The sequence below is a fragment of the Cibotium barometz genome, chromosome 4 (assembly GCF_041138505.1).
Source record: "Cibotium barometz isolate CiBa-2024 chromosome 4, ASM4113850v1, whole genome shotgun sequence".
NCBI lineage: Eukaryota > Viridiplantae > Streptophyta > Polypodiopsida > Cyatheales > Cibotiaceae > Cibotium > Cibotium barometz.
This window is the reverse complement of record NC_141049.1, coordinates 41594882-41622128: the sequence shown is the minus strand read 5'-3', so window position 1 is coordinate 41622128 and position 27247 is coordinate 41594882. Positions and strand designations below refer to the sequence as shown.

The 27247-nt window shown below is 45.3% G+C and overlaps 1 protein-coding gene across 1 annotated transcript in view; it reads left to right on the top strand.

Moving 5' to 3' along the window:
* The window catches only part of LOC147639272 (mediator of RNA polymerase II transcription subunit 20a-like), a 42514-nt gene extending 26557 nt beyond the window's left edge, over nt 1–15957 (top strand). The window contains exon 5 of the mRNA XM_086789144.1: nt 15728–15957. Coding sequence (XP_086645270.1) covers nt 15728–15949 — 222 coding nt within the window. The 3' untranslated portion in view covers nt 15950–15957. The remainder of the gene's footprint in view (nt 1–15727) is intronic.
* The last annotated feature ends 11290 nt before the right edge of the window (nt 15958–27247 follow it).

Here is a 27247-nt window from a genome sequence, read left to right as displayed (position 1 = left end):
TCTTGCTGCATCCTCGTGAGATCATCATCCAAGAAAATAGGAGCTCCCTCTAAGCCTCGTAGTATGACCCTCTTCCTCATGAAGGTGACTCTCTCCGTCTCTCCTGCAAACTGTAGGATGAGGGCTCGCTTGTGTGTTGAGTCTTTCCCGGCTCTCCATGCTTTGGTGAAGGGGAGAGGGTCCTCTTCCCTGTAGCCTAGCTTCATGCATAGAAGTTGTCCATATTTCTCGGGAGTGGAGTTGGGTGTCTCGGCCATACCTGTGACTCGAATGTTGAGGCGGTGGGCATGCCTCATCTTCTCCTCCTCAATGGTGGTGTGAATGATTTGATGTTCTTCCCTTTGAGTCTCCTCCCTCACTTCTTTGCGGATGTTCTTCTTCACCACCTCAACCCATCCTGACTGCTTGGCTTCGAGTTTTCCCTCCATGTCCTTTGTGATCTGCTTGGAGATCTCTTCTTTGATGGCCGTGAGAGTGTTCTTCTTTGCGGATGTTCTTCTTCACCACCTCAATCCATCCTGACTGCTTGGCTTCGAGTTTTCCCTCCATGTCCTTTGTGATCTCCTTGGAGATCTCTTCTCATTGATCTCCCCTTCTACCTTCTCGGTGTTCTTGACGGCTACCAGTTCCACTTTCAATGCACTCACCTCCTCCTTGAGTGCTGTGTTCTCTTGTTCAAGGTCCGTGACCCATGCTTCGAGGGCCATGATGTGCCGGTGTAGTTTGTTCTCCACCTCATTGAGGTTGGAATTGGATGTCTTCTTATTCTCCTTGATAGTGCCTTCATTGCTGTCTCGAGGGCCTCGAGTTTCTCTTGGAGACTCAGGGCCATTCCTTGAGATTGAGGAGAGAGAGAGAGTTATGTTGCGGCCTTGGGGGCCTGAGCAAGGGTGGGTGGGTGGGTGGGTGGGTGGGGCTGCACGGCTTACCGGACATGCAGGCGGACCAGCATAGCGCCAACAGTAGTGGGCGCCAGTGGCGAACAGAGAGGGCGGTTACGCACAGAGGCGCGAAGCGAACAGGGAACAACGAAGTGAAGCAAGGGGCGAAGAGTGCAGCGCGCGAGAGAGAGAGAGAGAGAGAGAGAGAGAGAGAGAGAGAGAGAGAGAGAGAGAGAGAGATTTTATTAACGTCTTCCAAAAGACCGAACTCGGCCTATGAGACAAATCAGTGTACCTGTGTGGGGTATCCTCTGTCATCCCAACAAAATGAAAAAGTACTGAACTAAAAAAAAGCTGAATCTGGGTGTGCAATAAGTACAATGAGTGGGGGAGGTGATGGAGTTCTACTACTAGGAGAATGCAAAGCTATATGCATGGAGTATACAATCATGATATGCAACCTAGCTAGCTCCATCCTGTACCATACTAGGGGTATAGAATGGTATACATCAATGAAGGGGGTGTCCATAGCTCCCTGAAGAACATGCTTGGGTGTGCTCTGAAGTGAGCCAGTCGCTCCGCACCCTTTCTGTGAAACTGAGCTCTGATCTCTGTTATCTCTCTCTGGTATAGGCGTGGTGTCCGAAAGCCAGGTGTCCTCTGTCTCCTGCGGGCTCTGAGTGTCTTTGCTCTCTGGAGAGTAATTCCCTGCTGTGTAGGGGCTGGGAGTGGGGTGGATCTCTGAAAAAATGTAGTAATCTGTGTCTGTCGTCCCCCCTCTGGAGTTGTCTGAGCCTGTAAGGATGTCTCTCTGTGACGCTGTATGTCTAGAATGAATCTCCTTAGTATGCGCTGGTCTGTTGCCTCAAAGATCTGGCATAGGGAATGTGGCTCTCTGAATAAAATGGGATATCTCTCTCTGATGGCTGTATATGCTCTGCATCTGCATACATAATGCTCCTCACTCTCCACCTCCTCTCTGAACAATCTGCATACCCTCTCCTCTCGGGGGATCCGTGCTGCTCTGCCAGTCTCGATCTCCAATCGATGTGATGAGACTCTAAGCTGACCAATAGCTACTCGGGAGCCGTGTGGTAAAAAGCCCTCCATGTATCTAGGCCTCTCTATAAATCCATCATCAGTGATACTCATGAAGTGATCTCTGTAGTATAGCATCTTCGGTGGAAGAGGCTGTGTAGGTAATATCCATGTCTCTCGTGTATAGAGCTGCCATAGGTCTTGTCTCAATACTCTGTTCCTCTTACTATGAGAGAGACGGATATGTGGTGCATCCTTGTCATCCTGGAATGGTGGTAGATGATCCATGTCTAGGCCATGCTGTGAGAACCAATGTGTGACCTGTGCATAACATGATACTCTGTCTGCTGCCTCAGCCAGCTGTCTAGATGCCTCAAAAGCTCTGTATGACAATCTGTCCTGTGGCATCTCTCTGAATCTGTCTAGCAGGCATATAGTCTGGAATATGGCCTCTACCATCATAGGATGCGCAACAAACTCTGCTCGGATAATGTCATGAGGTACTGACGGTTTGCTGCGTATCATGCATGCCATCATGAGGGCCTGTGGTCTCTCTATCTGTGTCCACCAATGGGTAGCAAGTCTAGGTGCCCATACCGCTGCTCCATACATCAGTGCCGGTGTGACTAATGTGTCAAATAGCCACCCTTTCGTTTGGGGTTCCTGAAAATGCGCCTAGTGGCACTGTCTCTCTAGCATAGCCAATGCTGCATATCCCCGTGTCAATCTGGCTCTAGCTGTTGAACCCATGGTGAAGCGCGTGGCTGCTGCAGAGAAGGTAACCCCTAGGTACACGTATGATGTCACCACCTCCACCTGGCATCCTGCGAGAGTGAATGTGAGCTAACTCCTGCCCTGTCTCAATGTATGAAAGACCATAACCTTGGTTTTCCCAAGGTTCACAGTAAGACCCCTCTGTGTGTAGAAATCATCGAGTGCATGTAGATGCTGCTGTAGACCTCCTAGAGACTCAGACACTAATACAATATCATCAGCATAAAGCATAATATGTACTGAGGTGCCTGCTAGATCAACTCCATCTCCGCCTCCCCGTGTAATGAAGTCAGCCACCTCATCAATGTATAACCCAAATGGCGTGGGGGAAAGTGGGCATCCTTGCTTCACACCAATGGTGCTAGCAATAGTCTCGGACATACCTCCTGGGCATCTGACTCGCCCAAAAAGCTGCTCATATAATGCATAGATGCCCCATGTCATATCTGCTGGTATGCCAAGAGACTGCAAGCGCTGAAAGAGCCTCTCTTGTGGTACTGTGTCAAATGCCTTGCGGAAATCCAGAAAGCAGCAATAGAGCTTTCTCTTCCTCACTCTGGCTTGATCAATCATACATCTCAAAGTGAATACATGGTTTGAAGCCTGCCTGTCCTGATGAGCGTAAACCTGCTGGCTCAGCGTATAAGCTAAGCTCTTGTTCCAACACTCCACCATAGAGTTTGGCCAACAGGTGGCCAACCATAACCGTCCTGTAGTTGCTCGGATCGAGCATATCCCCTGTTTTGTGGATCGGCACAATGGTGTGCATCGTCCACTCCGCAGGCAAACCCTCTACTAGTGCCCTGCTAGACAGGTGTGCGAGAAAAGGAGCCAAAGAATCTACTGCACATATGAGATGCTCATATGGTCGGTGGCCCGTCCATGCTGTAGGCGGCGGATAGCTTCCTTTACCATCGAGTGGGTAAAGAAGCTAGCTGTGGTAGGTGGAGGCTCCTGTGGCTGAGGTATAGGTGGCTGCTGTGGGGCGTGGTATAGGCCCTCTGCATATGTGTCCATGTCTGTGGGTCTGCAAATGGGTGTCGGTGTCCGGGCCTCTCTGAAGTGCCGCCATGAGATAGGGCTATCTCTACTCATGAAGAAATGGAAGATCTCTAGCTCCTGTATCTCTGCGAAGGCCCGCCTTTTGCGGCGAGTAAGTCTCCTCATCTCTCTCCTCGACTCCTGCTCTGTGATGGCTCCCAAGGCTCTCTGTATGCAGAGCTGTGAGTATAGGGATCTGCACTCGTCATGATACATACTTGGCATTTGCACTAGCCGGATCACCAGTATCACCAGCCCCCCACATACCGACGCCACACACTACCATCTACTTCACACATGACATGGCAGACATATACACTGGCAGAGTAGAGGATGGGCTCCTACTCATGGATCCCCTGGCAGAGTAGAGGATGGGCTCCTACTCATGGATCCCCTGGCACCTATGGATATCAGTACAGCCCAGCTGGCATCACTCCTACACACGGCTGCATTACAGAGCTTCCCACATCGTGTCCACTCAGGAGAGCCTGTGAGATCTGGGACTATGCCCCAGAACAGATGGTATGAGAGAGAGAGAGAGAGAGAGAGAGAGAGAGAGAGGGAGTGGGAGAGGCTAGAGCCTAGAGAAAGCTTGCGGGTTGAGACGAGAGAGAGAGAGAGAGAGTGAGGGAGTGGGGGAGAGAGAGAGAGAGTGAGAGAGTGGCCCGTGGGAGAGGGAGTGGGAGAGAGAGTGAGGGAGTGGAGCCTGGCCCTGGGCACTGGGGGAGAGAGAGAGAGAGAGAGAGAGGCTAGAGCGCTTGTTGCTTAAGCCTTAAGCTCTAGAGTGGGGCGGCTGGCCAAGAGTGAGAGTGGGAGAGAGAGAGAGAGGAGAGCACTCATCACAAGCCTTATAGGCTCAGGTCACGGGTGTTGGCAGCCAGGCCAGCCAGCATGAGGAAAGCAATGGGGAGCTGCCAGCCACCAACGGGAGGAAAGCAACTGGCAGCTGCCAGCCACCAATGGGAGGAAGGCAACGGGCAGCTGCCAGCCACCAACGGGAGGAAAGCAACGGGCAGAAGCAAAAAAAAAAAGGTGGATAAACAAGGCAAAAAAGCGAAAAATGGCGGAAAAAAAGTGAAAAAAACGGCGCAAAAAAACAGTGAAAAGAAAACGGCGTCCTGTTCGAGTCCCGTCCCCGACCTGCCCATCCCGTTCTGCCGTTCCCGGGACGGTGTCCCCTTGTGACGCATCTGCCCGAGGCGTCCCCTCCGTCCCCAGCCCGTGCCGGAACAAATCGCCGATTCGGGACGTCGTTTCCGCACCCCGGCCTTCCGTCCCCTTCGTCCCCTGTTACTATGAACTATAACGCAGGGGCACGTGATAGTGAAAAATCTAAAGAACTACTTGTAGTAAACCCGCTTAATCAACAATCACAAATAATGAAAGAAAGTAGGATTCAGAGAAAAGAGAAACGAGACCTCACTGAGAGGGGAACATGCCCCTCCCCCTTGGCAAGAATTTATTGAATCAAACCATGGCACAAAGTGCCTGAATCTTTACAATAGATGAGAAATGTGTTATCCAAATGAAGAGGGAGTGCTCCAATTTATAGGTTTGAGGCTTCAATGCGCTAGAATGGAAAGAGTAAGTTCCAAATGACAAGTGGCTACTTTAATTGACAAGTGTTAAGCTAATTTGAGAAGTGTTAAGCTAAATTGACAAGTGTAAGGTGAAATGACAAGTGTAGGGACACTTGTCTCATTCTAGATGCCACATGTCTTAATTTAAGAGGTTATTCTTCCATAACCTTCTATGCTAAAAATATCACAACTCATAAAGAATTTGACAAAGGTCCTTCAGTAACTCTTGATCCTCCTGAAAATCGAGAGGTTTTGACATGAACAAAATTTCAATCAGAGTCTACCAAAAATAGCAACTCTCCTAGATTCTAGGAGTTGCATGCTTTAGGTCTAGGAAGGCTTCATTGTAAAAATTGACATGTTCACGGTTTGTTCAAATGATTTGAGCATCTAGTTTCGCCATCAAAACTACTCATCACTCATCTAGGTGTTCTGGTCAATTTGACCACGCGAGTGCTAAACCAGTCATCTGGGCATTTTGGTATATGACCACCTGACTGAAACTTTGGGAGTTCTGACCAATGGCCACCCGTAAATAGAAATGAGCATTCTAGTTTAATTAGCGACTCAAAAGATATATGAATCACAATTCATACTCCATGAGCTATTTGATAATTACCAACTCACATATGGAACAGTTTTGAGCAAGACAATGATCAAGTTGAAGAACAAAGTAGGAGGCTGGTTACATCCCTTCCCCTTAGAATCTGTCTTGGCTTGAAGACAATGAATGAAGTGCTTCTGGCCCGACAGCTTCTTCATAAGTTGTGGGTATTTCAGAATAATCCTTGATATACTCCTTTGGCATCCATTTAGCGTCCATATGAGAATAGTTTTCAAGAGGATTTTTCTGGTGATGTTCCTTCCTTTCTTCGTAACACATGCGGTTTGAACCTCCTTGTAACTTCTCGCATTGACCGCGAAGTGTGTGAATGATATCAAGCCATATGCTCTCGATGTTCTCCACCGGCGGAGTGTGGGTACCCTCGATGGCCTCGCTACATCTAGCACGCCAAATGTGCCAGGCTGCTATGCTACTACAAATCTCCCATCTCTGGCATGAGCCTGGCCACCAGTTGCCTGTAGGTGGGTCTATGACTAGTACAACTGTAATACGATGGTTAGAGATTTGAAGGCCTAGCCCTTCCCAATCCTCCTCATAAGCCCTGACCACTCCAGCCTCTACGGCCCAAGCGACAATGCCCCATGTGATGATCTGGGTCAATGCCCTGTCCATACCAAAGATGCGGAGAATCCTCTGCCAAATCTGTTGAGCCTTTGCAATGTCTCTGAGTCTCCTCCGGGCGGCCGCACCACGGGCAAGCCGATGGTCGACCACCAACTGCCAGCCAAGTACCAACCGCTAAACTCCTATGTGCCATCAACCAAAGAAAGAGAGGGTGATCTTTCTTGGCCGAAAGCTGTCCCACAGTCTCTTCCAAAAATCTGAAAGGAAACACTCTAAGAGGCCGTGAGATTGCCAATGTGATGCTTTTGCTGACGGTGTGCCATCTATCTCGGGCATTTGGATCCTGCAGCCTAGCCTCGCAGTATATGCAAAGAAGGGGGCATCGAGAGTCTCCTCCCAATCCGTCGGATCATGCCATGTCCACTCTCCCGGATCCCACCGAAGGCGCGTGAGAGCCCATATCCATAACTGCCATAATCTCTCCCTGGCCACCCTGGCCGGTGCATGTGCATGTGCATGTGCATGATCAATATGCCATTTCTGTGCCTGAAAACCAATCACCCTCACCCTATGCAAGGTGCAACCACGCTCAGATCTCTCTAGTCTGGACTTTGCTATGGGATCCAATAGAGAAAGTGAGCAGACCACTGTCCTCATTTGCTTCGTGAACCGCCACTAGGATATCGTGTCTGGTAAACACGCCTAGCCACACTAGGGGAGTCGGGTCTGGGGGAGTCAGCCACTCCTGAGGGATAGCTAAGTCGATGTCGATGTTGAGCCTATCTCTACCTCGGATCCCTATTAGGCCTCTCTCCTGCACCTCTAGGGGTAATTGCCTGTGGGCGATCCAATCTCCAAGAGACCTGCCCCAAGAAACATGCGGTTGGGCCCCTAGCATGTGGTAAACGGATCAAGGGGTTCAAGACCAAAGGCTGCCGAAGCCACTCCTTTGATGCAACTAGAGCTATCTGTCTGAGGGCGGCGGGCCTAAGGTGCTCCCAAGCACGAAGTAATCTGGCTGCAAATCTGTCCTCAAAAGCCAGGTTAAAACCACGGGCTCGCATCTCTGTGTAGATCCATCCATATGGTACTCTGTGGCCAAGGGCCTCCAAGACTCGGAGTGCGGGTTGAAATCCGGGCTAAGAGGAAATCCTTCTAGGGCTCACCACTAGGAAGGAGGCCTCTAACAATCAACTTGTCGAGAAGGGGCAGCTCTGAATAGCTGGGTCAATGAGGCCTAGCCCCCCTCAATGAACGAGGTTGAATAATCACTCTCCATGCCACCTTGGCCGCGGTTGGCCTCCCATCACTTCTGGCCCATAAGAAATTTTGGATCAATGACTATACTTGGCCAATACATGCTCGAGAAAAGGCCCAGCATGAAGTGATGTACCACATGGTGGCAATTAGTACTTGGTTTGCCACCACCACCCTGCCTGCTAGGGAGAGCCTCGCCGAGCTCCAATATAGAAGCTTCTTCCGAATACTCAGTAGAAGCGGGGCGAGCTGCTGCTCGGGAGAGAGATCAATGCCAACCTGGCAACCGAGATATCGAACCTGAGTGCCCCTCAAGATCCACTGAAAATCCTCAACTGGTCGCAAAGTCGGGGCGGGTGCTGAGCCTACCCAAAAACCACACGACTTGTGCCAGTTGATATGTGCTCCTGATGTGCGGCAGAAAACCTCGATCACCTCCGCAAATCTCTGTAGATTCCCCACATCTGCAATGAAAGCTGCTATGTCGTCTGCAAACTTTGAGTCTAGCAGCTCCTCCTGCGTACGGAGTGGAAGGCGCAATCCCTGAAGCCCGGTCTCCTGGGTGAAGAGAAAACTACTCATGGCCTCGATGACGAATAGAAAGAGGTAAGGTGCCAAAGGACAACCCTGACTAACCAAGCGGGAGAGGGGGAATCTGTCGGCACGGGCTTCCTGAATGAGAACCTGGTTGTGTGAGGCTGAGTAAAGTCATGAGACTCCATGAATCCACTCCGTGGGGAATCCCATCCGGCTCATAGCGCCCTCTAGAAAGCTCCAATCCACCCTATCATAAGCTTTCTCAAAGTCTAGGAGTAGCACAATGAGGTCCTGTTGCGGCATCTTGGCCGAAGCTATCGCCTTCCAGAAGGTAAAGATGTTGTCCAGAATGCTCCGATCTTGAACAAAGCCGGTCTGAGTGTTGTGGATTAAGTCTGGGAGAAAAGTCTGAAGTCTCCTGCTGATGGCCTTGGCAAAGATCTTATAGGTTGTCCCTAGAAGAGTGATGGGTCTCCACTGCCGGATCTCCAATCTGTCACCACCCTCCTTGGGAATCAAGTGAATCAAGTCCTCTGAGAGCCTCTCTGGCATGGCACCTGTGATCATAATCTCATTGAAGGCAACTCGAAGGCCACCTTCCATGAGGTCGCAATGGTGAAGAAAGGAGACTGGAAGCCCGGGCATTTGCCCCTGGGAAGTGCTGTCAATGCCTCCGCCAACTCCTTAGCAGTAAATGGTGTCAATTAGAATGACCAAAGAGAAGGGGGAACCACCTCCCTCGTATGCCGCCAGACCCTCTCGCGTGCTTCCGCCTCCTGTGGAGATATTGGGGCACCAGTGGACAGATCGAAAAAAGTCCGTGGTGATGGCTCTCACCTAGGGGGGGATCTGAAACAATAGCTCCATCTTGGCCACGCAACCTACGAATACCGTCTCTCCTCCTGTGGGGGCCGGCTATCTCGAAGAAATTCCCCGTGACTCATTGCTTGCCCGAGTCTAGAAAGAGGCCCTGGCATGATACCTGTACTCCACCCTCCTCTCCTCTATGGATCTAATCTCCCTACCTGGCACACAAAAATGTTAAGGAAACCCTACCCTAACCATGTCGTGGGAAGTTGCCTATCCGGTCGAGCTCAATCATGGCCCAAGAGCTCCACCGTAGCCGCTCGTCACCGCTGTCCCCCCGCACTCGTTGTCACACCGAGGTGGTTGCTCTAATCCAACGGGTGATGCAAGCTCTCTCACAAAGATTGTATGGGATCTCCGCGGGAGAGGATCATGTTGGTTAGCCTAATCATGAGAGAGAGAGAGAGAGAGAGAGAGAGAGAGAGAGAGAGAGAGAGAGAGAGAGAGAGAGAAAGCTGACTCTCAATCACTGGCTATCTGGGGACCTCTCCCAAAGCCGCTACTATAAAGAGGCAAGACGACGACTCAAACTTCTCTCCTGCTCTCGAAAACTCTCTAATCGGCTTTGGGCTGCCTCCTACAAGAAACCGTTGATCTCCCCTAAGCCCTCATCCAATGTGCGCGCAGCAGAGCCTGAAAGAAAATCCAATCCCACCCATATCTGCTCTATCTTGTTGCAAATCTCGGGGTCCTGAATGAGGCTGTCCAGAATCCTCGAGCTCACATGCCTGTCATGCCTCCAGGGGTCCTCTAAGGTCAAAATAACTGGGGCGTGGTCAGAAATGAAGTGCTTGCCAAAATACCAATCATACCCCCTCGGTTGCAAGCCCACTCATCAACATAAAATTTGTCTAGTCTAGAGAGGTCTATCTGATCTCAAGAAGAAAAGGTTCCCAAGGCTACGCTCAAACTCTGGAAGATGCCAAGGGTCCTGTCCCCTGACAACAAGAATCATCTCCTCCCAGGTTGAGTATTGTGCTCCTGAAACTGTGGCCTTGCCAACCGCAAGTCTGTTTTTTGCTGCCTCCATCATGTTAGAGTCACCGCCCAAGCACCAAAAGTCAGCCTGAGGGAGGGCTTGCCGTACTGAGCTCCAAAAGAGGGCTCTACCTGCAGTAGCGTTCGGAGTGTCAACCATGAGGAAGCCAATGCTTTCCTCTCCAATAGTAATGGTAATCCACTCTGCACACCCCGGGACAATGACTCCTGAGCCAGTCACTACCGGTAGCAACTGCTCATTGACAGATATACACACCCCTCCCTACGTCCTGGAGGGGCCGAAGGATGGGGACCAGAAAGTGTGACTCCTGCCTGGAAGAATCTTCTCGCATCTGCGGGTGTGCCCCTCTGAGAGATGATGCTCCTGGGGGAAAAGAATGTCTACAGGTCCCCCCACTATGGCCCTCTGAAGCTCAGCACGTAGGATGCCTCGTCTATGAAAGCACCGAGGCCTCCCTAAACCCTGAATGTTCCATGAAACAATCTACATATCAATCTCGGTGTGATGCGGCACTAGCGGAATTGCCCTCCACTCGAAGAGTCTTGGGTGAGGGTTTAGACGGGGAATAATCACAATCCGTGCGGGGGCAAAGGCGCGCTAGGTGGGCACTAATCCTGTCCTCCATGTGATGCCACTTTGTACGAGCGCACGCATGTGCATGCTCCGGACTCCATCGATCACAGTAGAAGTATTTGTAAGAGCGGGGAAGAGGTACCACAACAGAAGTATGCAAACACAAAAAGGAGCACCTCTAGAATGGAGACTACCATCTCCCCGTCCTGGCCTTGATGGGATGAACCTCCAAGCTCCATCCTAGCCAGAGGCCAAAAATGGGTGAGAATGTCGGTCATGCGGAGATCGTGGAGATGGTGGGAGAGCTTGACTGCCTGACCCTCGATGGCAGCTGTCACCAATCCAAGATCCCACTGTCCCGGGGCTGCACTGAAGGGGAAAGAGAAGATCATCGCGCCATTATCTGGCGTAGAGGGCATGGAGTGGTGAAAAACCACACCTGCAGTAGATCGAAGAGGGGGGGAGGGGCAGGCAGCGAAGCAACGAATGGGGGGAGTGAAGCAATGATTGGGGGGGATGCGGCCAGCGAAGCTATGATTTGGGGGGGGGGGGGGTTGCAGGTGAGGGAGGGAGCTTGCATGACTATCTATACCAAGTGGGAGTCACTTTACATGCCCGCGCGCGCGCGCATAGTCTCATAGAGTGTGTTCTTGCGTACGGGGGGGAAAAAACCTCCTAGTGAGGGAAAAAGTGGTCAGGCTGGTCCGAGAGTATTCAGACACCCCTGCCCATGACATAGATGTCTACAAGAGAGATTAGATTAGGTATTATCATCCACTGGGGGCCATATATGATCCATGGGACCAAAATTCATGACAATGCATGGATAATTCTCGGACGAGAAATGTGCCTAGCGTGGTGGGAGAAAAGAAACTTGCCTGCAAAAGCTGTTGTATATCTTCACATCCATCTAGAAGCTGCTTGAAGTTCTCTCAATGTGTGAATAAGCTTGGCACTTGAACGTGAAATGTTCCTCTGTCTCAATGGCATGCATAGAACATTGTCTACAGACTTTTTGTCGAGTGACCTGCCCATGCACCTACCTCAATGCTGAGGGGGTGGCATCTAGTGCGTAATAAAGTAATGGCTTTCCTGGCCTTTCTTGGCATGGGAAAATTGATGTGAGGCTCAGCCTTTGCTCGTGGTTGAGCATACATGAGCCAATATCTCAGGTTTATGTGTGTAATAATATTCAAACTTAGAGCGCTTTTCTATTGTTTTCCGCTTATGATGAAGGCTGTCTAATAGCTTCTGTTGCACAGGAACTGACTGCATTTCACTAAGTGGTAGGTTGAGGCAATTCTCCATCCCCCAACGTGCAAACCAGCTTCGGAGGTTTTGCACTCAGCTAGAGGAAAGCAATTTTCTCTTATGTGTTTTTTGTGGCTTAGAGCTGGCTTCCCAGGCAATCTTTGGCAGGCTGTGTGAAGGCGTACCCTTTATCTTGGTGATGTAATTCTATGCCCTTTCTAGTGCTACCATTTCAAGTGGGCGGCTCCCTGTTTCCAGGAGCATTACTGAGTAAGGGGTGGCTGATTTCACCCCAAGGTGTTGCCTCAAGAACATCTTTTGAATTTTTTCTATGCAATTCCAAGTGGATGCTGAAGTGCTACCTTCCCATACTTCTAGTATTGGCTGTGTCACACATGCATAAAAAAGCATAGCCCACACTTGCCGCCTTCTTGTGTCACTTCTATTGCAGTTATTCTCAAACTGGTAGTATTTTGCCCATCCTGCCTCAGGATGGCATTCCACCTATGATTACATGGGATATCAATGCCAAGATATTTGAAAGTCTGCACAAACTGAATAGGCTGGTTCTGATATGTGATAAGAGGGAATTCCAGAGGCTGGAATGTCTTAATAATCATCATTTTGGTCTTTGCTACATTTACTGAGAGACCACTGACTTTGCAAAACTCTTGTAATGTGTAGCAAATGCTGTGGTACTTCCACCTCGTGTGCAAAGAGGAAAACATCATCTGCATACAATAGAAGCATGATGGAAAAGGCACCTATGGACGGCCCATGTAAGCCCATTCGATCTGTTTCCTTGTGTATGCTGATCAATGCATAAGCCGAAGAGGGTGGAAGATAGTGGGCAGCCTTGCTTGACACCCATAGTACTGAGGAAATCAACTGATAAGTCTGGTCTAGTTTTAAGTTGGCATATGACCTTCTCATATAACTGAGCAACTGTCATTCTCAAATCTGAAGGCACCCCTATGTGTTGCATTCTCTCCCACAGATTGTCTCACGGGACGTAAATAGCCTTTTTAAAGTCTACAAAGCAACAATATAAAGCTTTTCCTTGCAATCAACTTTCCTCCATTAGCACTTGTAGAGTGATCAGATGGTCAGTTTGATATGTTTAGGTCCGAAACCAGCCTGCCCTTTAGCCCTATTTCCTGCAATCTCAGCCCAAGTGCTAAGTTTGCTCTCGATAATGGTGCGGTCAGTTTGCTATGTTTAGGTCTGAAACCAGCCTGCCCTTCGATAATGGTGCTGTACAACTTGGCTATGTTGGATCCCACCATGATAGTTCTATAGTTTGTAGAGAGAGAGGTTTTATCCAGTTCTCTTGCCAATCTTGTGGAAAACCATCCTTGTCTGTTCCACAAAAGCTACAGCATCTTTCCACTCCTTTTTCACTGTGAAACATCTTTTTTTCGTTCGTGTTAAAGCTTTGTATCCCTTTTGTACCACTCGCCATTCAATTCTTGTCTCTGAAAGATTGTGGAGTGCCTTTCTCACAGCTTTACAATCATTATCAAACCATGCATTTTAGGGCAGTCCTTTTGTGTCAAATGGTGGGTTTTTTCTGTAGGAAGGGTAGCTGCTTCTAATAACGTATCCTTAAAATTATGCCATCGACCATGAATTCAACTTGCTTGGGAGCTCTTCTTTAAGAGATCATCTAACGTACTTACATATTTGCTTTGAAAGTTTTGCTCAAGGCAAAAAGACCAGCTGAGATTGTGGTCTTGTTGATGTCTCTCTTTTTTATGCGGTACAGCCAAGTGTAGGTGGAGAGGTACATGATCTGAGTCAGGGGAATGATGTCCTAGGATAAAAGCCTTCACAACAGCCACACTATCCCAACTGACTAATGAATAATCCACAGTACTTACCCCTGCACTTGCAGTGAAGCACGTGTATCCATGAGTGAGGGGAAATTGGTGTGTCCCATTGAGTACAACCAAGTGCATACTGTTCATCAATCTACTAAGTGCTCTAACATGAGAGTTTATTTCGTCGTCAAGTGACACTCTGCCAAATGGCGTCCACTTCCATCTCAGCTTTTTTCTCTAAGGGCTCCCTGAGAAAATCGATAGGTTGCACTTGCATGTTTCCAATCCTGGCATTCAAGTCACCCACCACTATCACCATGCCTTCCTTGGAGTAGGCATCTATGTCCATGCACAAATCCCCAAAGGGGTCTGACTTACTGATCCCAAATGCATCATAGTGAGGAGAGTTATAATGTTGTATATAGCACCGACAATGAATATTGGCATCTGGTCAGTTTGAATCTTAACCCACATGTAGCTTTTGCATTCATCTGTTTTGCACACTCTAATTTCATCTTGTAAGCATGCTACACTTCCATTCCCTCGCATGTGAATGCTGGGTGGTCAAATAGAGCGGACCGCATATCCAGGTATGACTGGAATCCTGCATGCATTGTGTTCCCAAGTCTCAGCCAAAAAGATAACATCAGCATCCGGCATCATTTTCATTAACCCTGCTCCTTTGTGCCACTGGAAACCGCGACAATTCCAAACAGCAATGTGCAATGAAAGCTCATCGTGCGTCCCATTGGCCATGTGTCCCTAGGGGACATGCGTACCTTCTGTGCTAGTGTTCATACTGGTTTTCCTAGCCTCATATGCACGTCTCCTTTCTTCTTCTTGTTTAGGCGTACAGTCCTCCGTGACAAAAAATGCCGTGTCTTTTAAATACACTTTGCTACTATCCAAAACGATAGTCCTTTTCTGATCAGCATGATGAGACCCATCTGGTCTTCTTTTCCCCACTCGACAAGCACCACAAACCCAAACATTCTGCATGGCGAAGTGTTCTTTAAAAAAACCAGTAATCTCAGTTGCTAAGGAAAAGGCAGTCTCCTTTTCTTATTCAGGCATCCCTTGGATGACTACATTCTTGGAGTTGTTCTCACTCTCTTGCCATTCGAGGATATCCTCTGGTACATTGGCCTCACGGCTAGTGATTACATTCTTATCTAAAGATGCAGGTTTGAATTGGTTTGCTGAGTTAGTAACTTGTGCGCACGATCTTGTGCCAAGAGCCTTCTTCTTGAAGAAGCTTAATCTCCATCTTTACTGCTTTATTCTCTTCTTGTACGTTAAATGCATTCACAGCTGCGATGAGATTGACTATTTTTTCTTCTTGTTGAATAAGCTTTTGAGCCTGAAGTTCAAGTGTGTGTTCTCCTGATTTTTCAATGAAATGATCTGAAGTTCCTCACTTTGTCGCAGCAACATAAGTGAGGCAAGAAGCATCTAAACATTTTCGTTGGAAGGCATGAAGGCGGTTTTCCCTTAGTCAACATGTCTTTTGGTGGCATTTCCTTGTCCGGTCGAAGTGGTGCAGTGTTTGCTGCTAACGCGCTTAAGTGTATGGTACACCAGCGGCTAGACAAGAGAGAGGGAGAGGGAAAACATGCTGAACAGAGAGAGAGAGAGAGAGAGAGAGAGAGAGTAGAGGTGCATGTCGCTTCATATTGAGGGCTTACAATCGGTTCTCTCTCCCTACAGTCACCATAGATACATGACCTCAGTAGTCATGAGACAGGCGTCTGAGGCCTGGTTCTTGTAACGTATGGAGAATGATTCCAACTGCTATTTTGAGAGAGAGACAGAGAGAGTTTATTAACGTCTCACAATCTACGAAATCAAATGTTACATCAACAAGTTCATTGATCATGCTGAATGGCATATTTTCTTACAAGGGATCTGTAATTATGCAGGTGGAATACCTCCCTGTTTCATCACTAGAGAAAACACGAACACTTTTACAGGAGTTTGTGGACCTTTGGCAAGATGTAATTTCAAAGCTCTCTTTGAATGGAAAAATTTCGACCTTAGAGCCCCATTTTGGGAACTACTCACTTTCTGATAATTACAGTTGGCAGCACACAGCAGTGCAGTATATAACTCTTATGGCATACTTTTTGTCTCAAAGAAGTTGATGTTTAGGATATATTTTGGGCATCTGATTTCAAAGCTTCCATGGTATAAACTACCACTTGCTTCATTGTGTACTTCTTTTAAATTGGTTATGGTTAGAAGCATAAGTTTACAGTCAATGCCCTTTCATTATCTACATAATCTGCATTTAAAGAGTTTCTTGTGTAATCTTTAACAATTTTAAAAGCTATTTTTTCTAATTAGTTGGTAGTTAAGCTCAACCTTTTATGGACCTAGCTTGGCTACTGTTAACTTATCTCCTCAATTGGTGAGACCTGCACACCTTGACTAGAAAATGCTGTAGCTTTATCTTGTGCCTGTGTTGAATCAGATCTCAAGTTGCAGCGAAAGATTGTGTTCTCACAGTGCCATCCTCTAAGCAATAGCTTTATGTTGTTCCTGTGTTTAATCAGATCTCAAGTTGGGCCGTTTTTTCTAATTAGTTGGTAGTTATGCTCAACCTTTCATGCACCTAGCTCGGCTACTGTTAATTTATCTCCTCACTTGGTGAGACCTGGCTAAGGCACACCTTTGACTAGCCAACTTTACCCATTGGCTAGTGGAACCAGTAAATGCCGTAGCTTTATCTTGTGCCTGTGTTTAATCAGATCTCAAGCTGGGGCGAAAGATTGTGTTCCCACAGTGCCGTCCTCTAAGCACAAGATGCCTTGTCCATCTGCAGATTCAATTGCCAAACGATGCATCCTGGGTATGCCTTATTTTTTTTTTTGAAAATCGCATGAGGCCCAAAGCATCTTGGAGTCTGAAGGGTGAAGCTGATCATAAAGAACTTTTCTGCAATTCCTGCAAAGGTGCAGATGTGAATCATGAAGGCCGAATGATTGCACAAAGAGCAATAGTTGACGAGCAAAGGTCCCTTCAGAGGGTGTGATTTGAACTTCTTGGCCACTTCAATAAGAAAAGGCTTAAAGATGACCCACAACTAATCAATGTTTACACAGGCCAATGCAAGTAAATCATGTGTATTGGGTAATGCCACATTTGGAGTGTGCTATGGTGATGAGTGATGAGTGTGCTAGAGAGTTCTTGCAAGTAAAGGTGGCTGTGACAGTATTAATGTTGAGGAGCATCATTTTCTCTCTCTCTCTCTCTCTCTCTCTCTCTGTGATTTCCTTCCCTTCCCTATATACCTCAACAGAGAAAAGCTCTGTTGAGGTATCTGATACAATGTCTGTGCAAGAAAAGCTAAAAACAACTAACTGAAACTGAAATAATTGTGAGGAAAAGTACGGTACTAGGAGCTTCTAATGGATAACATCTGGGAGGAAAACTCTAGCAACAAAGGTAAGCATCATACACATCACTATCCAAAGATGTCTCTCATCGGTCGATGGTGGATATCCTCAATGTCCTCCATGGTGAGTACTCTGACTGGACGTCTCCCATGCCGTGCTAGTATGGTCCTGATCCTCTGTTGTAGTCTCCGCCGGTGTCGAGATGGGCCTCTCATCTTGGGGCGCTTGGACCGCCCCAGCTCTATAGCCCGATCAATCAGTGTACCTCTAGTGCGGCTATACTCTGGGGCTAGCTGCAATGCCTACTGGCCTGACTGCTCAATCTCTGGTCGAAAGAAGTTTGTAATCTGCCTCTGTAGGTGTGTCTCCCTCTCTGATCCCGTCCCTCTCAAGAGACCCTCTCTATGTCTACGAAGCTCCAGCAAGTATAATCCGAGGCATCTCTGGTCCTGGTATCTCATGACTCTAGAAAGTGGTCCGAAACCCTCTCTAAACAGGCAATGAAAACGGCCTCATATCTCATAATATACTTGACAGTGACATATGTAATGTAACTCTGTCTCTGGCTCCATCTGGCATAGCTGACAAATCCTGGCCTCAGCTGGTACTCCTCTGAATTTGCCAGTCTCAATCTCTAGCTGGTGTGAGGATGTGCGCATCTGACCAATAACACACCGTACCCCATGAGAAAGATGAGTATCCATGTAGCTGGGTCTAATCACAAACCCATCCTGCTTTATTAACGTCTGCTGGAGGCTAAATGACCTAAGAACATTAAGATGATGAAAGTCTTGCATTAATTGAGGCGCTAAAAGAAAAGGAAAAAGTCGTACTAAGTCAATTTTTGGGACTCCATAGACAAGGTTGAGGGGATCTGGGGTGGCAGTGCAGTAGCGTGGGTTTGTGACTCTTGACAGGGAGGTCAGGAGTTAAAATACCTTCTGGTGCACCTTTTGGTGCGTGGCTTTGGCCACGTCAAAATACCGCCTAAGAATCTATTCAAGGGAAAAAAGCAAGGTTGATGAGATCTCAAGACTCTCGGATTTTTAATTATGGACTGTGCTCCTATGTAGTGCTATTATTGTCAAGGACCCCACAAAGTTGGAGAATGCTTGGTGAAGAATGTATCACCAACCCAAGCTTTGGTTCCTACATGTAACAAATGTAGTATAGAGTGGCTCTATACAATTTGTCTATTGTGACCAGCTTTGCTGATTATGGCATTATACTATCCCTCAAGTAATCCTCCCGCTTAAATCTTAAGGGTCAGCAAGTCCCCCTGGGTGCGTTCCTCTTTCTTGGTTATTACTGTTTTGTGCAAAGCTTCCCTTATCTGGGCTCAGTTTGGTCTCTAGTGCTACTGGATTGTCTTCAAGCATGTGAAACCATCCCTTGAGTGAAACATTTCTTAATGGAGCTGGATGGTGTGTTCCTACAGATAGAGAACTTGCTTGTTTTGGTTGGTGATGGGGGCTTCCTGTGTGTTGCCAAGGCTGCTATTTTGTTTTTTTGGTTGCGACGAGAGAGGGTACTGAATCATAGATGCCACTAGGGTAGTTTCGAACCCTCTACCTGAGGCAAGGAAGCTACAGTTGGGTGTAAGCCCATGAGGCAAGGTTGCTGCCTAACGGGACCTTTGTTGGCATCCTAATAAGTGTGTGGCACATCTAAATACCTTCTTTTAGGGAGGCAAGGAAGCTACTGTTGGGCTATAGCCCATGAGGCAAGGTTGCTGCCTAATGGGAGCTTTCTTGGCATCTTAATAAGTGTGGCACATCTAAATATTTTCTTTACACTTTAATATGTTTATAACCGAACGTTGAACTTTTTGAGGAGGGAAGTTTCCTTCTTCCATCAATCTGAGAAGTGATGCTAATTGCCTTGGTGTATGTTCTATTGGTTTGCTATTTGCTATGAAGAAAACAACTTTGTTTCTCTCACATAAAACACTTAAGAGGTGGTAAATTTTCCATGCTTGTGTATGTGCGCGTGTGTAGAGAGCGTGTTTTCCTCTCTTGTATTTTAGGAGATGCGAAAATTTTAAATGGTTTTTAAATCCTGATTTTAGTTTTATAGTGGGTTGTTCAAGTTCCACCAACCATAAGAAAGAGACAACCCCCTAATTTCTAAAAGGAAAAGAAAGGGGAAAAAAAGAGTAAAGAATGGATAAACAGAGAGTTGTTAGAGATTAGAAATTTTCTTTTCATTTTTTGTTTACACATGAAAAATGCAAGAGAAGAAAAGAAGAAATTTTAAAAGTTTTGATTTCTTCATTACAAGTTGACACTATTTTGTGTTTATGGCCATTTGAAGTTATATATATATATATATATATATATATATATAGAGAGAGAGAGAGAGAGAGAGAGAGAGAGAGAGAGAGAGAGAGAGAGGCCCTGATGAGCATCACACTACAAGGAAAAATACCACACACAGTACCTTCAAGATCTTCAAGACCTTCAAGGATGGTTTGGACATCCTCAAACAGTTAAAAATGCTAAAGGGTACACATCTATGGGTAGCCAAAAAGCTCATATCAATGCAACTCAAGCAAAAGGGAGTGGAGTTGGAGAAAGTCCAAGTGGGAATTAGGCAGTCTTATATATGATGTACCACCCTCAACCAACCTGTATTAGCTTCTTCTTTATTTTATGTTATGAGGCCACCACTTGCCATCACTGTACTTTGGTCCTATGGGTAATATTTGGCCCAGGTGGACGTTGACTCTCTCTCTCTCTCTCTCTCTCTCTCTCTCTCCATTTTGGTGTGAGCTACACAGATCCCTTGGGGAGCCCCATCCACAATGAGTTGGAGGGATTGTTGAGACTCTTCTTGTTTGTTCCTAGAGTTTGGATATGTTATCATCTCTTGCAAGTTGTCTTGGGCTTTCTTGACCCTCATCAAGATTTTCTTCATATGCTAATTCACTAAGAATCAAGCAAAGCCATTGCCTGACAAGACTTATCTAGCAAGAGAAAGTGGTGGAGGTAGGCACTCACTAATGAGCATGCTTAGAGACTGTGAGTATGTGTTAATTGTCTAAGAATCAAGGAAAGCCATTGCCTAATGTTATTCCCTTTTCATTAGAATGAGTGATTACACTATAATTAAGTGCTACTTAAGCTAAAATTGAAAGTATAGTTTTTGCATATGAAGTTGCCATGGAAGCGTGAAGGTCTCATTTTCCAAGAGCACACTACATTAATAAAGCAGCGTGGTTCTGTATCTCTATCACTGCGTAATTTGAGTTAAAAGTTTTGTTTTGTGAAAGCTCGTACTTCTTGTCAGTGTAGCTTGCATTGTATTCTCCATGAAGAAGATGCAATTTTGTCTTTTTGAATCTCACATTTTCTTAATATTATGCCAAAGAAAGAAGAGGATTATCAGTGTTGAAATTAAAAGAGTATAAGATTCAGAGGGAAACCCAGGACAACAAGGGTACTCATTGATCCTTGTTGTTTGGGTTAACACTTATTCCAATATGGCCTTGAGCTCCTTTGTTCCTAATAATGCCTTCACTGGTGGGGCTACCTTTGCTTCGGCTAACTCCTCATGGAGCTACTTCATTTGTTCATCATAAGGCTTTCCAAGACATATCATCTCGTTGACTACAAAACTTAAGGTGGGCCTTTTGTTCTCTTCTTATTTTGTATTTGATCATCCACAACTATTTTAAGGATCCCTTAAGGGTATAGGGTATCTAGTTTCTTTTGAGACTTCTCTTGGCCATCTTAGGCTTTGTTATAAATATGTAACAAGGATTCTTTATCCTTGATCCTTTAGATGTAGCTCTTTTTCAACCTTTTGTCTTTCCTTATTTGTTGTCTTTGTTTCTTGTTAACAATGCATAATCCCAAGCACCCTTAAAGAGAGAATCAACCATCTTACAACAGTCATACAACTCTAGTATTTGACGAAACAAGCAAGAGTGAGGATAACAATGCGAGTACATATAGGACAAGGCATCTTAAACTTGGAAAATCCAAACAATCCAAGCATTGCATCATGGAGGGCTTGTTGGGACTCACGCTCTCACATCACCCACATCATCTCATCAAAGCTTGGGTTATCTGAGACTTCATTTTAGGAGAATCATTTGCATGTCACTTTGGAAACAAGGAACCTTCCCCCCGATTCACCCAAGCCAATTCACCCCCAATATGGTTGCAATACCACCAATATACCCTCCTCAAGAGCCAATCCCAAAGGCAATCTAGGCTTAGAAAATGAGATAGAAGAACAAGGACATATGAAAAACTCCTTGTCACCACCACTCAAAGAAAAACAGTCGTTTTAGAAGACCAATGAGACTTGATGTCTTGGGAGGATCTTGGGAGGAGGGCTCTATACTTAGTGATATTATCACCATCATTATGACTCCATAGCTCAAGGTGGTTAACTCCCTGTCTCACCACCACTCAAAGAAGAATACCAACCAGACTTGATGGATTGGGAGGAGCTCCTATAGGAGGGCTCCATATTGGATATTATCACCATCATTATGACTCCATAGCTCAAGGTGGTTATATGTTACACTACTAAAAACCACCATTATTACTCTTTAGCTCATGGTGGATATATGTTGCACTACTAAAGGCCATTGTGATGGAACTATAGGGAGATAGCATTGGGAATGGCCCCACTGTCGTTAGCAACCTATGCTAGCTCCAAAAAGACCCATAGAGAAGACCAAGCCAGCCCACATATCCAAGTCATGATCAAATTTGATAGATCTGGCAATCCTACCAGATGAGATTAACTAGATTTTCTGGACATGTTGAATATATACCAAGTCAAGGTGAGTGCATGACTAGATTTGCTAGACATCTAGATGTGTTGATTGAATACCAAGTCAAGGTGAGTGTCTTCGGCCTCACGCTTGAGGGAAAAGTAGGTAAGTGGTTTTGATCATTGAAAACAAAGGACATGCATACTTCAACGCTTTCAAGGTGGATTTCATGGTTGGATAATCTCAACAAGGAACCTACTAGAGTCTTGTTAAACCACCAGCTATTCCATGTCCAGCAACTAGAGGAAGACTTTACATCAACAACTGCACATGCAACTCTTGCTATGATGAAAGAGACAAGTTCTCTATTGAGGCTCATAAGAAGGTTCCTAGAAGGTGGCAATGACATAACATTGTTAACTTTGATGATAACTTCATGGAGACTTGTGCATGCAACCAACTAAGATGGACTCCATCACATGCCTATTTTGGCATAATTTCTTCAAAATTAAGCAAGGAAGGTAATGAACCCCTGGCTAGAAAATCTAGCTAGACAGTCAGTACAGTTATTGACCTGATATAGTAAGATACCAACCTAGCCAACCATATTTGTATCATCCAAGACATGAGTTAGTTTGGTGTGATGTAGAAATAATGGAGAGTTGGGTTCATAAGAGACCAACCACATTTGTATCCAAGACACGAGTTTGTTTGGTGTGCAAACTATTATGCAAAACATACTAGCATCAAGTGTCTAAACTTAAGACAATTGCAAGCCCTCTACTATATGCACACTGCGAAATGTTAAAAAACCATACGACAACAAACTATTACAGTTATAGATTTACATAGGCTCAAGAACAACCATTTGTCTTGCCACCTAATACAAGGTAGCCCTTGTGTCTAAACTTAAGACAATTGCAAGCCCTCTACTATATGCACACTGCGAAATGTTAAAAAACCATAAGACAACAAACTATTACAGTTATAGATTTACATAGGCTCAAGAACAACCATTTGTCTTGCCACCTAGTACAAGGTAGCCCTTGGCCTTTTGCCAACACCACTATTCCCACAAAGTTGCCCTAGTGAGAGCATATGTGTTCCAGACACAAGACATAGCTAGTCTCTCTTCTCAAGTGTAAATACTAATTGGCTATTTACTCTAAGGAAGCCTGAGCTTATGGAAAGAGTTGAAATATTGTTCATGGATAGGAGACTTAAAATGAGAATAGAAGAACAGCCACCACTAGGCTCTATTGGAGTCCGAAGTAGAAGAAGATCAAAACATTTTCCATGAGTTTTTATCACTCCTTTACACCCACTAAGACACACACCAAATAGTTGATTCTAATATGATGCATATTATAGGGCTCTTCCCACATAACCCCCTAAAAGGGAAGTTCTTTGTGATGCCTGTATGTACCATGTAAGAAGAGCTCCTCCTTGGAAGAGGATGGATGTGCCATAATAGGTGTTGGATTGGCTAGGAATCAAGGATTGAAAATCTTCAAACTTGCCTCTAGGTGACTATCCTCATATCAAAGGAAGAACCCAAAACTTTGACTCACAAAGGAGGAAGGAGAGAAGATCTCCTTAAAACTAAAAGCGCTCCCTGGCATAGAGTGTCTAGAGACCTAAGGCCCTTGATTCTACCTAAGGCCAAGGTAAGTTACCCCAATTCATCCACAAACACCTCGCCAAGATAGGTGGCACCCTTGTCTCTAGCTACCCTCCTTGGGCATCAAACCTCTCCAGGTGTACCATCTAGAGCATAGGTTCGCCCCACTCCGTTAGCAAATGCTGTATTGATGCTCGGTTGGGTCCATTGTCACTTGGTTGTAGCTTGAGAAGCCATCCAAGAAGTTGTAAGCTTCTGCTCCAACAACTCTTTCCAACATGTGGCTAGTCTAAGGCAAGGGATAATAATTACAAACTATGGAAACTATGGTGGCATTAACCTTTTCAGGTTAATACACCCTCTAAGCTTTTCGTTCTTTTGGGAACGATCACTATCGACAATAACCACTTGTCAATGTGCTCAATATCATACACAAATCCCATGTTGATGAGCTTGTTTAGCTCTTCTTTGACCATTTGTCTATACTTGGGATTCACATAAGCTCTCTTTGAATGGTTTTGTGCATTCATGATGCAGAGGAATGTTGTGTTTCACCCACTGCTGGAGGAATTCCCTCCATGTCTCAGTGTATTACCAAGCAAAAACATCCTCAAATTTATTGAGCAAGGCTATCGATTCTCCTTCTTGCTTAGGGGTGAGGTATTTGGAAATAAATAAATTTTTAGGTACTTGACTAGGACCAATGAGATTTCTTTAACCTTGGCAGGGCCATCATAAGAGGCATGCGGCTCTCCACTCAGCCTTTTTAGGGCTTTCTTTCCATGTACCACTATGTCCTTGATGTTGTAGGACTTAGAGTATTTGGGAGCTTGCCTTACGTCTTCCTCTTGTTAGGATCGATGAGCTCTTTGAGTTTTGCTTCCTTCTCTACCTTAGCCTTGACTTTATTGAACTTGTATCTAGTGTCTTGGCAGAGCTTGGCTTGCCTGGAGCTCCTCTTCACCTATGGTCTTATCCTAAAGGGTTATCTTATTTAGGTTAGCTTCCCATTGTCTGGTGTAGATCTCATGTGAATTCACGGCCTCAACATAGCAAAGGCATCTAGTGTCTTGGCAGAGCTTGGCTTGCTCGGAGCTCCTCTTCACCTATGGTCTTATCCTAAAGGGTTATCTTATTTAGGTTAGCTTCCCATTGTCTGGTGTAGATCTCATGTGAATTCACGGCCTCAACATAGCAAAGGCATTGAAGATTTGTCTCCATAGGGAGAAGATACTTCTTAGCTCTTTTCTATGCATTTTCACCTTCTTCTGGGTGACTGTGGGCAATGCAAAAGTTGATCCTTGCTCTCGAAGGATTCCTTTCTAAATGAATCACTAGATACTTCTATTTCAAAATCCTTTCTAAATGTTGGCACTTAGCACGAATAGGGAGGTTATATCCATCTCGTCCAGTCTTACAAACGTTGTTCCAAGTTTTTGTGAAGAAGAGTGTCCATGATTGCCAAGACATGAATCCAATTCTCAAAGTTGTCGAGCTCTAGAAGAGGCTCATAGTCCTAGTTCTGATCTTTACTATCCAACAACTTACTGTAACATTTGCACATGTTGAGACTGAAGCGGTTTGGACAATTGTATTAGACTCATTAGGCAAGAATGCCTCTACCCATGGGTTGAGTCTTCTATGTCTTCAAGTTTATTTTCAAGAACTAGTTAACTTTATGTATGTAAGTGTGATTCGTTTTCCCATTATGAACTAGCTCTTGCTTCTCTCATGTAAGGCCTTTCGAGTAGGCTCCAAGGTCTTGGTGTTAGTATATACTTAATGCCCACTTCTCAGCATGTATCTCACATCTATGTTTGGTGCATATTTGTAACCCCCTCCCCACATTATGAGGAGAAGCAATTGGTGCACGTGTCTTTGGTGGGAACCTCTGCTTAAACACCGATGGGGTCATTATTGTGACAGTTGGTTAGGAGATGCTTAAGGGTTCGAGCGTTACCATCGAAGATTGTAGAGAAGATTATCATTCCTTTTGTACACAATGATAGTAACACGATGTTCATTTCATTGCTTTAAAAATAGAGTCCCAACTTGTTCATGAGCAGCTTTGGTTATCCTTGTCTTGACTACTATGAAGAGAGAAATGTGACACCAATCATCCTCCTCCTCTTTAGGTTTAGGTTCAGTTGTGTGGGCTCTTAAGTTCACATTCATCCAATCGATACAACTCAACTTGACTCGACTTGAACTTTTGAGGACAAGAAATTGTGAGGCTTGCTATGTCTCAGAGCGATATTCGCACTCTCTCTTGGTTTGTATTCACTTTGACGTGGGCTTGAAACTACCAATGTATAGGGATGTGCAATGATCCTTCCCTAGTAGGTGGTGCCTTTGAAAAGGGGATGAAATGAAGTTACCTCAAAGAAAATTTTACGGTAAGTATAATGACCCATGGAAGAGGCCATCTTTCACCTCCCACTGAGTCCTCCTTCACTCCATCTACTAGCAATATGGGGTATTCTTGGACTGGTTTCAGAGGAAGAGACTCTGGAAATAACTCTTTTTGTAGCTAAGAATGGTTATGCATTTGGTCAAGGCCTTTGGCATGATCTAAGGTTCCCTCACTAGTTCTTTGATTGAATCTCATATACGCTTAGGTAGGGCCGTACTTAACCACTTACTCAAGAATAGGCTCTAATTCAGCCTCTTTCCTCAGAAGCTCTTTTTCATGATCAATGGAAGAGTAGGTTTTATCCCTTGTTGCCTATGCAAGGGAGACAACTTCGAAGCTCTTGTCTGAACCACTTTCGATAGTCACAATGATCATGCATATGTGCTCTTTGGGGTCTTTGTCTTTTTGGACCTCTAGTTCTAGCTCATTAGTCTTTTTAGCAGCCACTGTAGCCTTTGAGGCTTGCGCCTTAGGCTCTTTTGCTTGCTTTGAAGTTAAAGCTTTTTGCTTATTTGTTGGTAGCCTCTCATTTTCCCTTAACTGGTGCCCTCGTCTTGGCTTAGAGACTTGGTGTGATGGCATTAAGGGAGACTGTATGCATAATTCCTCCTTATACACTCAACAAATTAAGGCTTGTTGACTTGGTAACAGATGCTTCTAACATTGGGGCAATTGCTGATTGGTGATTCCTTGACGTGTAATTTTTATATATACAAAGGGTATTAATTCTTATTCTTTATCAAACAATTGCAAATTGAATTTGTATGTTCAAAATTTATGTATTGATATTAAACAAACTTCGCTTGCTCAAATGGTGCAACTAAAAACCAAATACCAAAACATGGTTATTGGTATCAAATGACTTCACTTTAATATTAAAAATATTTAAAAATTCATAACTTATTACTTGTACTTCTTATATTCTTTCTTAAGTACTTGCATGCTTAACTTTTCTTACTAATGCTTCACACACTTGGTAGGTAGGGCTTAAACCCATTCTAAACATAACATCAAAAAGCTTGCTAAATTAAGCATAATACCCATGCTTGATGTCATGATTCAAGTAGTATTAAATAAAAATGAGCTAGATGCCATGATTAATGTAGTATTAAAGAAAAAATGAGCTAGTTAAACTTGTTTCTGAATTGAGAAAGTGATCCCATGTTTGATACCATGCTCAAAATAATTTAAGTATTATTGAACGAAAAATGAGCTAGTCAAACTTGTTTCTTAATTGAGAAAGTGATCCCTGGCATCACTTTGACACAAAAGCCTTGTTTC